Raw genomic sequence first — 12,883 nt, 5'->3', positions numbered from 1 at the left:
TTGAAAGGGTTGATCGAAGATGAATGTGACAACGTCGAACCTCCCCCATCCCCTAGCGTTTCTTCGCACCAAGAGGGAGCCCTGCTGCAGAGGTGCTCACCCCCACACTTGAGCATCCCCCTTCTCACCCCGAGCAATCTGCATTCATTAACGTGTTCCTGTGTCTTGCAGGATTGTGATTGTTGTAAGCACAGGATTGTTTCGTCCGTGTCTCGACTCCAGGGCTCCCGCCGCCCGCCGCACAATGAATCGGGACAATAGGAGGGGTTGGACAAAATTTGAAAAATTTAAAAGCTCATAACTCCGTATATACAAAATTTTCAGGTTCTAAAAGTGGTTTCATTGGCTTTTTCGTGAAATTTACCTCTCAAAGCACCACTTGAAATTAAAAATGTGTCGAAATAAGCATCAAAATTTGCAGTTTCAGTAAAAAATTTCATGTTCGACCGCTCTGATTGACTCGACCCAGTGTGCGCCGCTAAGGCGAAGTAAGCAGAAAACAAGCTAAATCGTTCATTATTTAGTACGTCTCGCGGAACTTCTCTTTCCTCCGCGCCCTTTGTTTTTTTTCCTTAACAACATTACGCACCGCTCTACCGTGCTGAGGAAGAACACCGTATGAACATTCGAGAGTTGCCGTATCTCTCCGGATAAAAAAATGTATTTTTGACAAAATTTATGAATATTTTTCCTTGAAAGTTTTAGATATTTTAGATTAAATTGCGCACAGAATATTCTGAAAAATTGGAAGAAAAATATTTACAATTTCCCCAATAAATTCGTATTTTATCAGAGGAAAGTTGGCAACGCCTGAAGGTTCATACGGCGTTTGTCCTTAGCATGACAGCGGCTGTTGAGTAAGTCTTCAGTTCGGGAGCTTTCGCCACTAAGAGGCTGCTCTTTTTCAACAGGGCAAAATACTTCGGGCAATTTTCAGCTCGCTCCGTTTTTGTAGCGCTTCATTCGCGCTCATTAAAAGATGTTCAAGTAATCAGTGCTGAAACGTAAATCAGTGGCTATCGATATTAGACCATTTGAAGCTATGGTAAAGAATCGATTATTAAGTCACCCTCTGATAATCGATCCTTCTCCATAGGTTCAAATCGGACATCGATCGATTCATCTCAGAGCACGACACGGTGCTCCAAATAAAATAAGGCATACACATCACCGAATCGAATCCTTTTGAAAGGACTCGCAGTTTATACGTATTGAGTAATGAGTTCTTTTGAATGGGTTTCGGTTAAAGGAAGGGGAAAATATGCACATTGTCTTAATCATTACTTCATCAGCCACTGTAAGATTTAAAAAAAAAAAAAAAAAAAAAAAAAAAAACATAACTGTACTGCCGTGCTAAAGAAAAACGTCGTAATGAGCATTCGAGAGTTGCCAAATTTCTTCTGATAAAATGATACATTTTGAGGAGGGTTATCAATATTTTCTGAAACTTTCAGATAATTTAGATCTGATATAGTTTACTAAAAGTCTCTGATAAATCGGAGGAAAAATTCTACAGATTCTCCGGAAATTAATTTTGTATCAAATGAAATTTGGCAACTTCTAAAGGCTCATACGACGTTCTTCCTTAGCACGGCAGTGCATCCTAATAAATCAATGCCTAAGAATTTTTCAATGTTTTGTTCTTAATCATTGATGATTTATTATTTTACGTGAGAAACTTGCATTTAGTGGACATTGCTGTTTGATCATACCACAAAGTTCACATCAATTTTAAATGTAAAATTCTCAATTTCCCCGCACTGTGTTCAAATGTGTTGATCCTTTTATATAGTTGCGATTAAAGTGTCGATTCCGAGGAAACAAAAAATCTGACATTATTTTGCTCTCTTTAGATTATGAAACCCTATAAATGACAGTAAACTTATTTTTGTTATGACAACAATGTAACCGTCAATGCAAGAATTGGTAGATCTAACAAATACAGTGCAACTGAACTGTAAAGTGCAGTGTTCAGTGCAATGCACTGAATAGCACTTTCAATTGGACGTATTTCTATCAAAGAGACCTATGTGCAAGTGAGAAATATGGGGTGTGCTCGTTAGTTCTCTGGCCGTAAGAGTGAATGAGAATAATGAAGCGCCAGTGACGTCAGCGGCGAAGAAACCAACGCCATTGCGGCTCGTGGGCTGGCTTAACTCATGAGCCCTGTTCACAACGCTCTTTTGCCATGCCTGCGGCTCATGAGTCTCGCATTCAGTTGGCACATAGGTCTGTTTGATAGAATGTAATATCCCGCTTTTCCAATTCTTCAAAAGGAATCACGCCCACACTGAGAAAAAACTATGGCTTATAAACCTATTAGAGGTAAATATGGAACACCACTAATAGTAGTACCTCTACATATAATAATAGCATATATACCTTAGTTATGGTACACGTACCTTAATTAGGTACAGAGACCTTAGTATGGTTCACAGACCGAGAATCATTAGTTTATTTACGACTATTATAGGTGTTCCATATTTACCTCTAATAGGTTTATAAACCATAGTTTTTTCTCAGTGCACTTTTACATTGCTTCTTATGCAGCTTCGACGAGCACACCCCATATTTCTCACCTCCACATAGGTCTGTTTGGTAGAAATACGTCCAATTTAAAGACGATTTTTCAGCATTCAAAATGTCAATAACAAGTCATTCTCAAGTGAGCGTCATAGCAATATCGTTGGATATTCCGATTATGATGAACTAGCATGATAAAAAGGCCATGAAGCAAAATATTTTAATAGCTTGGCCGAGATAACACTTGCACATGTGCAACATTCGATTGGACGTATTTATGCTAAAAGGAACTATGTTACACGTTAACCCTTTGCACATAGTTCCTTTTAGCATAAATACGTCCAATTTGTCTTGAATGTTACCGAACAAACACACGCACGCAAAAGAAAAACAAAATTTAGAAATAAGAAAGGTTACTTTTTCAGCGTTTTTATTCCTTTATGACGCAGAGTGTTGGATTCTCGTAAAAAATGTATTTGTATATGTCTACGATGACTGTTAGTCTCATTTTCCTTCCTTCAAAACGCATGGTCAGTCTGTCACTGCACTGTACTAACATTAGTATCATTTGAATTTGAAGGCGAACTCTCCTGTATGAGTAGCCGTTAAGCGGCCTTGATATTTTGTTGCTAGAAAATCTTAGCGTGCACTCCAACTCCAGTTAACCTCTAGTGCGTTCTTTATCCAAATTTTGTCTTCTTGTTTTCTTGCTCTTCTTACATGTTCTAATTTTTTCCCATTTAATTTGTATTTTGTTGTGCAAAATATCTGTTTTAAATTATGTCAAAAGATATTGCTCGATGTTTTTTGTTCATGAAGAAAAATGACTTAACTCGCGGATTCCTTGAGACTTATTATAATGTGTAATACTTTAATATTGCCGCGGGGAATAGATTTCTAGACTCACGACTTTACAAATCTTTATTTAGGGATAAATTTTGCAGGGAGAGCTCTTGCTCCAAATAATACCTTGTATACTGTTGATTACACATTTATCCGGGCAGTTTCGGAATAAGTACGGAATGAAGACATCGGCTTGATATTTTGCACGAACAGTTTCCGTGAAGATATAGACTGCACGGAAACATTTTTAAAAAGAAATCTTATGAAATAAAGTGTATCACTTGCCAGCGGTACGATACACTTTATTTCATATGATTTCTTAGCTCTTCGAATTTTTTTTATTATTCATTTATTTATTTCTTTACACCGAGAAAGATTTTCGACCGTTAACCATGTTTGCGACGGGGATTCTCGTTGGATCGACCGGAAATCTCAATAATTAGACACGCGCTGTCGCTTTGAAGAATACGAATTACAAGATTTCCTGTTGTTTAGACGAGAAATTCCTGTCGCGGCATATACGACAGGCATACCCGTGGATGCAACGGAAAATTTCACTGAGTGTATCATCCCATCTATTGTGGACGCCTGACCACATCCGTGAAATTACGCGACCGCAACGCATTATTATGCCTCTGCAGGCCCCGAAAATCGGACAATCGATCCAAAAAGCGCCAACCTGCTCAAAGCAGAACAGGTGAAACCCGCCTAGCCCTCCTCAGGAAGCCGTAGAAAGCAGGGAATGTCGCGCGAAGCACTAGAAAAAGTTGACAACAATATATTCATACATTGCGATTCTCTCCGCCTCCCACTAATTCTCCGCCGAACAAAGCGGAGAAAAGCGGCACGGAAAACAAGCGGCAACATCCATTGTGCGGAGGAAGAAATAAGAGCTAGGTGAAAGGCTCACCTGGAGGGGGCGCGGCGCGCCGGGATTGGTCGGCGAGGCCCCGCCCAGCCGCACCGCGAGCCGGCCTTCGAGCCTCGCTACGCGACGCTCCCGAATTCAGTTCGCTCTCACACTCCCGACGCTCAGCTCGATTGTTCTGTTTATCAGTGTCTCAGTTCTAAAATGACGATGTCATCCCCGCACGATTATTCCGGATATCCGGTCTCAGTGATTCGCGATTCCGCGGCCTCGCCTCTCCAGCTCGAGGCTCACATCAAGCGGCCCATGAACGCTTTCATGGTCTGGTCGCGCATCCAGCGCCGGAAAATCGCGCTCGACAACCCGAAAATGCACAACTCGGAGATCTCGAAACGGCTCGGCGCCGAGTGGAAGTTGTTGTCCGAGACGGAAAAGCGGCCTTTCATCGACGAAGCCAAGCGCCTCCGCGCCATGCACATGAAGGAGCACCCCGATTATAAATATCGCCCCCGTCGCAAGCCCAAATCCCCGGCCTCCAACAAGCAAGGCCTCGTGAAAGCAGTGACCGTTCCAGTGCCGACAACCAACTCCGGATACTTTTCCAACTTCCCGTACTTCGCGCCCCCCACGACGACCGCTCACAGTTTCGAGGGTCTGGGTTCGTACCCCGTGCCCTATTTCGGTGCCCCGTTCGACGCGATGCAGTTCTCCAAGTTAGTGCAAAACCAGCCCATGTCCCCGGACAGCAACCGAAAGTCGCCCGCGGCTGTTGTGAGTTCCTTCTACTCGAGTTTGTACCCGCAATCCGGATCTCCGACTGGCAAGATGAACCTGCCGCCTCCACCACACTTGTCGGCCTTGTTCCAGCCACCCTCGCACTTTCATGTTCGCTAACCATGGACAACACAGCCCTGGATCCAGTCCCGGACAGACACCCACACCCACCTCCGCCAACCCCATGGACATGGAGATCAGGAGGCCGCTCCCCGTGGTATACTAGATCTTTTTTTTCTGTTTCCTTTTTTTTTCCTTCTAGTGCCATTTCCTTCCTTTGTTTTGGTTTACCTGTCGTCAAGACTGATTTTTATGTTGTTGATGGTTACACCCGTGATACTCTTGTAAATAGCCTCCTGAGTGTACATTTTGTACAGAGAACTCACGTTTTGTAAAGTTTCAGTTTCTTTATATCATTTCCTTTTTCTTCGTGATCTCGACGGATCTTTATGCAGAGGGAAGGTCTCAAGTCCCTTAAAAGGACCTGTCCGGTTTATTTATTTCCACTGCACGGACCCAAGAAATTTGTATTAGTCTAATGACTATTTAATACACATTCCAATGTGTAATCTGACTTAGCTGACTGCTGCAATCAATCTTAAATCCATTTCGAAAACTCGCATTTCTAATTTTCATATGTTCAATGGATCACATTCATCTTACTGAATCGGATATTATTTATTAGACTCATAAATCTAGTTCAATGCATTCAGTTTGCAGAGTGTAAACTTTTGAAACCATTCCTTTCTTATTAGCAAGAAATACTTTACCCAGTTCCAACACGCTTATGAAGACGGTGTAAATAAGCAAATGTGCATGAATTTTTGTCGGTTCAGAAGGTTATTCCTACCCACGAACAAAATTTTTCCAAATTTGGATGTTATTCTGAATTTAACGTAATAATTGTCTCCTAAAAACTGTAAGAGGTCTTTTCAAAGGCTGCCTTCCTTTTCTCAGCACTTGCACCTCTTTCAAGCGATTGGTCATGACTTTTTTTTTTTGCCATTTCAAGTGTTACTTTTTTTTTGCATCCTAAGCTCGGGAAGCTTCAAACTTTCAACTAAATGTTTATTTTTTTACTGCACTATCTATAGCAGGATGAAGTAATCCTTATTTACTTAAAGCTTTAAATTTTCTTCGAATTTTGATAATTAATCCTTAACTCATTAATATTTGTGATGGAAAGTTTTGATCTAAAGGGCTAAACGAGAAATTACTTTTTTTCAGTTTGCTCCGAAATAACTTTTGTAGTTTCAAAGAATCATTACCAGCTATGCGGGTCGCGTTTCTTCTTTTCAAATTAAATTTTAAAAAATGGAGTGATCTTTTTTATTTGCAGTTCAAGAACTCTGTTAATTTTGATTACACGTATAATCAGCATACCTACATTCAACTTTTTTAACGTAATTGTGTCTAATCTTTTCAATGGATGTAGTACAGATGACTCGTACATTATGCTATGTCCTTTAATTTCATACGGTCAACTTTTTTGACGACGCCATCGCAGCTTCACATTCACTTTTTGAAGATTTGGGAAAAAAAATCGCTTGGATCTAGAGCCCACACTCTTAATAACATTGACCAGAAAAAATACCCTTGATTCAATCTGATTTTACCTTGAATCGAAGAACCGAGTTCCCTGATTTAGGCGGATTTCCTTTTGATTCATGCCAAAAGTCCGATTGAATCTAGAGAACTTTTTCTTGTCGATGTTTTTTTAGAGTCTGGACTCTAGATCCAAGCGACTTTTTTTCCAATGAATACTAAAGTCTGAGCGAAGTCAAAACAGTTTTTAAGTCCTGCGTGTAACGCGAGCTTCAGTGTGCAAATGCTCTGACAAATCTCTGATTTTTGACTAGTTCCCCTTTGTATGCATAGTCCTTTTTCAGTCCATTTTGTCACATCTAAAATAGAATTCTAGAAAACTTGCATATTTTGCGCCCTTTTTCAATACTTGAGCCAGTACTTTTATGAAGGGCTGAAGTCAAATTTTTCAAATGATTTTTGATAATGAAAACAATCTGAAGGCAGAATACCGCTGCTTTATCGGGTATTATGGCGAGGACAAAAGGAGAGTCCGAAAATGCAAAAAGAAGCGACTTTGAAAACTGGCCTTCCGCCCTTCCTAAAAGCACTGATTCACTTAATTTAAGAACCAATAGTGAAGCACTGCATTATCTTGTTTGATGCAATTTGGTAAACAATTTTTCCTTGGATTTTTTCGTTTTTTTTATGTTCACTGCAAAAGTATAAATCTTGAGCTCGCGTTTCCCTATACAGTTTAATACCCCTTTGATTCCTCGATCAATGCTTTTCTTCGTTTTCCATTGTCCATAGAGGAATGCATGCCCCCTCTGCCTCCGCGAGTATAATCGGCGTCTCCGACAAAAGAGCAATTCGTCAAATCTGTTTTTCAGCCTGATCCGACTTTCCATTCATCGCTCGTTGTGATTAGTGTACACGCCACTCTGTTTTCCCTCTACGTTCCGTTTCCCTGTGATCGGTCACAATCTAAAATAATTAATGATTTATCTTGCATTTCGGTCCCTGATTTTGATTGATATCGCTTCGCGGTCGATGCCACGCGATGCCATGTTGCCAAAATTCAGTTTATCATATCTCATTCCGTTGCTCAAAATAATTCCATGATTTCTTTCGGGATCAGTGACTTATACTTTTGCATATATTATCTTTCTGTTCATATCTCAATTCATCAAATTTTCCAAGTTTCTATTTAAGTGTGCTCCGAAAAAATTTTAGGTTTGCATATAAACCACTGAAGTTTTTCGGTTTAAGTAACCGAAGTTTTCTGTCAACGAAATCAGAATTTGTTTTCCATGACCGAAAATATTTATTATTATTGATTCTATCGATTAAAACTGAGACAGTTTAGTGCTCTATATGAGTTCAGTACCTGTTACCGAATTGTTCTCCATGTTGGTTGCTTATGTCTCCAAATCATCTATTTCAGACCCACAGTTTTTCTCATTTTTTTCCTTGAATTTTCCGCACATCATTCAAAGATCTGATCAAATTAAAGTAATTCATTAATTTATAATATCAGGCTTATTATCAGGAAATGCTCGTCCTTCTGATTATTCTTTTCATTCGTTATTGTTCATGTGTGGAATCAAGCTTTGTTTCTAGCAGACTTGAAAGGGTGGAAGGGGGGGGGGTTAAGCAGGTTACCCGCCCCTGATTTCTTCTTCTTTTTTAAAATTTTTTCACATTAAAATAGATCTGTGAATGGGTCATCGTATAATCTGATAGTGCAAAGTGTCTCAGTGTTCTCTTTTCACTCATGCGTTACGCTTCTTAATTGAAAGCATAGAAAGACTTGAACGCTTGATTAAGAAAATTAGAGAACTTAAACTTTTTTCAGCTCGTCGTTTGGCTTAAAATTATCGATTGATCCATCAGATGTTAATTCCACCTGCATAGGCATTTGCAATACAGACTTTGCAACGCGATACAACTTCGGTAAATCCTTAGTGTTAGGTAGTTAATCTGTAAGTGCAGGAGTCATTTAGACTTTGCAATGCGATGCAACCCCGGTGAATCAGTTAGACGTAGGTCGTTTAGTAATTAAATTAATTCATAATTTTAAAGAAAGCATAGGTTTTCGGAACCATGCAAGGCGATACAACCCTGGTGAATCAGTAGCTTAAGACAGTTTAGATAGATTAATCATTAATTCTCTAAGTATGCATGTGGTCGTTGGAACCATGCAAGGCGATGCAACCCCGGTAAATCAGTAGTTTTAGGTCGTAAAAATAATGCGTAGTTGTCAAGTAAGCATGGGTCTCAGGAACCATGTTAGGCGATGCAACCCCGGTAAATCAGTAGTTTAAGGTCCCTCAGCTAAATTAATATATGTATAGTTCATGTGTAAGCATCGGTTTATAGAACCATGCAAGGCGATGCAACCCCGGTAAATCAGTAATTTTAGGTCGTTCAGCTTAAGTTAATGTATAGTTATCAAGTAAGTATGTGTCTTTGGAACCATGCTAAGCGATGCAACCCCGGTAAATCAGTAGTTTAGGACAGTTTAAATCAATTAATAATAATTACATTCAGGTATTCATGAGTCGTCAGGACCATGAAAGGCGATGCAACCCCGGTGAAAAAATAGTTTTTAGATCATTTAAATTTTTGTACTAAGTAATTTTTAAGTTAGCATGAGTCAACGGAACCATGCAAGGCGATGCAACCCCGGTAAATCTTTAGTTTTAAGACGTCTAGTGTAAAAATAACATTTATTCAATCTTTCAGTGCATTTGTCGTTTGGACTGTGCAAGGCGATGCAACCCCGGTGAATCAATAGTTTAAAGTCGTTTGCTAATAATCTAATCTGTAAGTGCATTGGTCGTTATGACACTGCAACGCGATGTAACCCCGGTGAATTAATAGTAGTAGATCGTCTAACTAATAATTAGGTGTACATATTAGAAAACATAGGTCTAAAATTTACGCAGCGATGCACCCCGGTGAACAGGCGAACATTTCGAAATGCTCTTCGGGTCATAGTAAAAATGTTCTCCTTTCGTAAACAATACGCTTATTAGGTTAAATACTCGGATTAGGCTAGATTAAATATTTGGCGTCAATATTTTCTCTCTTATGGTGAAAGTGTATGTGCTATAATATTATCACATTTTACTTGGCCGTTCGCTAATTTTTTTTTATCTTAATTCGTGATCAGATTATTCGTATTCCATTATCTTTTTAAACGGCATCTTGTTTTTATCATTATACCATCTGGATAAAAAATTAAAGAAAATGCATTTTCTTAGCTGAAAGGCCCCGATTTGCTGGTAGTTTTGGGTAATTCAAAGGACGTTTAAAATTTTCTTCAGGGGAATTCATTCTCTGGACCTGTTGAATTCACAACCCCCTTCCACTCCTTTCCGGTCTGTAAAATTTTATGATGTGTTTGGCATTAACCTTGAACTGCAATGGTTCACTTCTCAACACTTTAAGTAAAGTAACAAAAAAAAATTAGTTGAAAAAGTTCAATAGTTTGTTAAATTATCTATTTTATTTCTCTAGTACGTCGAGGTATATTAACACCTCTGTTTAATCACTAATATTTGAATATTCACATCTTTCTCCTCTTATAGAACGAGCATTTTCTGATAACGTTGTATTTTACCATCTTGTAAATTTGCCGATGAAAGGTTCAAACTATTCGAATTTGACCATTGCATTCTGTATGTTAATTTTTGTGCGTGGTCTTTCACCCTCTTGGCATAATTATATATTTCTCAAAAATGCCCTTATTTAATTAGTGAAGATCTTTGAGCCTATAGTCTTAAAAATCATCTGACAGTGTTTCTATTTTGAAGATCCATTGGACTGTTCTTTGCTTGAATAAGTTTGTCCGTATAATCTCGCAAATATTTGTCCACAATTTATAAAAAAATTACATTTATAACGTAAATGAACTGTTCTCTTCTCAGAAAAGCTAGTGGTTTTCTAATAAATATCCTGTCAAATTTAATTTAGAAATTTTGTAAATAGCATTTGTAAGATATGTAAATACTTAAATGAACCAAATTGTTAAAAATTTATGTTACTTTATCTTTGATTGTAAGATAATAAACTGTGATTGTTTTTTCCTCAAAAGAAATCTCATCATTTTGTAAAAACCTCCTATCCCTTGATTGACAAAACTTTCAAAGCTTGCCTTCTTATTCAATGCAATGAGTGCAGTTTAATTCTTGATTTTCACATTTAAATGCAATTAACGTCAAGAAACTAGTTTTTTCTCTTTTTTGTTAGGCATCTTTAGCTAACCAAATGAAGAAGTTTCAATGTTTGAAGCAGAGCCCTTCTCGAAAAAAATTGAGTCAATCTTTCTCTAGATACCAAATTGAAAAAAAAGATGTCTCTCGATTTAAAGAAAATTTTTGGCCGAACATTTTCCCATGTTAAAGAAAAATTTTTTACATCGAAAGAAAATATCCAATGCTAATGATGCTTTTTATAAATCAAAGGCAATTTGTAACCACTTCAAATGATGGAATTAATTTTTAATTTTCCTCAAAACAAATTCTTTACCTCAGGAAACTATTTTCTTAAAATCAACGAGAATCAAGAGAAAAAGTTTTTGACAATTTTAACAGAGTCTTCTTACTCTCAATTGAATCAGTGAGAACGAAAACACACCAATTCGGTAACTCAAAAATGCTCAATTTTCCTGAAAGAGAGTCAGTTTTCATAAGGGTCATTGCAGTTAACGCATCTGTTCCAACTCGGACCTTTAAAGTGTCCTCGAGTACTTGTCTTTCGGCACCAAAGATCTTTTTCTTGTGCTAACTTCCTTAACTACTGGCTATATTATAGTTTTGCGTGTGTCTTGATTATTTTCATTTTTTCGAGTTGGTGTGTTTTCGTTCTCACTGATTCAATTTTTAACGCTTACTTCTTGAAATCCAGTAAATATAGCTGAACTACACACTGATCTTATTATTCACATATTGAAGGCAGTAGTTTGTAGTAGAGAGGAAACCGGACACAAAGTGAGGATATACTGAAAATTAGCTCTATTTACTGGATTAGGAAGTAAGCTTAATGTTCGCATCATGACAGAAATTTATTTTCGTGTAATTAAAAATTACAGATACTCATCCTGTCAGAGATGATCTGCATATTTCATCCTCCCTCGTATCAAATTTTTACAATTTTTTTTTCCATTAAAATGCTTCATCTTATGACAAGTGAATTCCTAAACAATTTCCCAATGAATTCTCAAAGAATTTCAGCATTCAAGAATGATTTTCAAATAATGATACCTTTACCAGATAAGGACGCAGAAATAGGAGGCAGAAAGAGAGAGAGAGAGATATAGAGACTCTAAGAAATTCTGACAGTATAATATTCATATTTTGCATACTATAATAGCCTCTCAACGATACGTTTCTATGGAAACAAGGGAAGCCTGCACACCATAACATGTTTTTTTTTTAAAAGGAGAATCGTATTCATTTCTTCTTTTGTAAATAATGAGTTCACCCCGACCTCGCACTGGAAAAAAAAACACATTGGATCTAGAGTCCAGACTCTTGAAAACATTGACAAGAAAAAATACTCTTGATTCCATCAGATTTTTGCTTAAATCAAAAGGAAATCCGCTCAAGTTAAGAGGCTTGCTTCTTGATTTAAGCAAAAATCCGATCGAATCAAGAGTATTTTTTTCTTGTCGATGTTTTCAAGAGTCTGGACTCTAGATCCAATGTGTTTTTTTCCAGTGCTTGTTGTAAAATAAAAAACTTATAAGGTACGATTTCAATTGGACGGAGTTAAACAGAAAGGAACCAAGCCACATCGGGATCGAACCGAGAAAAAGAGGTTTAAAGTTTGGCTCCTGCATAAGACTCAATGTAAAAGATAAACTTCAAGTTCAATTTCTGCAAAATTTGCTCCAACAAAAACTTTGAATTTTTGGCGATAGATAGTAGAGCAGTGGTCGAGTTCAAAACCACTCGTAACTCAATTTTTTCCAAAATGTGGGTTGGTTCCTTTCTGCTTAACGCAGTCCAATTTACGCCTGCATTTTGGACATCATCTATGCATCCCTCCTGTTATCAGAAATAAAAACATATAATTGTATAAACACCAAAATTAGTTTACCTCATCGCTTTATGATGAATGATTTACATTTTTTTACAAACATGTACCTAACATGTATGATTACATCGTCAATGATGCGTTGTGATACGCTCTGAAAAATGCTTGATTTCTTCGCACTTATAATTTTACTTTAATGCACCTAATGATGGACGGATGATATTCAAAATACATACGTGAATACAAATTTTAGAGGAAAATAGCGTGTCATGGTGTAATTGGTGTACGAATCTTCCTTTTCTTTTA

General features: G+C 37.8%; 1 protein-coding gene across 1 annotated transcript; it reads left to right on the top strand.

The window, feature by feature from the left end:
* The first annotated feature begins 3,795 nt into the window (after positions 1-3,795).
* On the top strand, positions 3,796-10,637 carry LOC109044028 (SOX domain-containing protein dichaete). Its single transcript, XM_072306269.1, is given in 2 exon segments — positions 3,796-5,109; positions 5,111-10,637. Coding segments are annotated over 2 exon segments (795 nt in total). The 5' UTR covers positions 3,796-4,438; the 3' UTR covers positions 5,235-10,637.
* The last annotated feature ends 2,246 nt before the right edge of the window (positions 10,638-12,883 follow it).

Source organism: Bemisia tabaci, chromosome 1 (assembly GCF_918797505.1).
Source record: "Bemisia tabaci chromosome 1, PGI_BMITA_v3".
Classification (NCBI taxonomy): domain Eukaryota; kingdom Metazoa; phylum Arthropoda; class Insecta; order Hemiptera; family Aleyrodidae; genus Bemisia; species Bemisia tabaci.
This window is presented reverse-complemented; position numbering and strand designations above follow the sequence as displayed.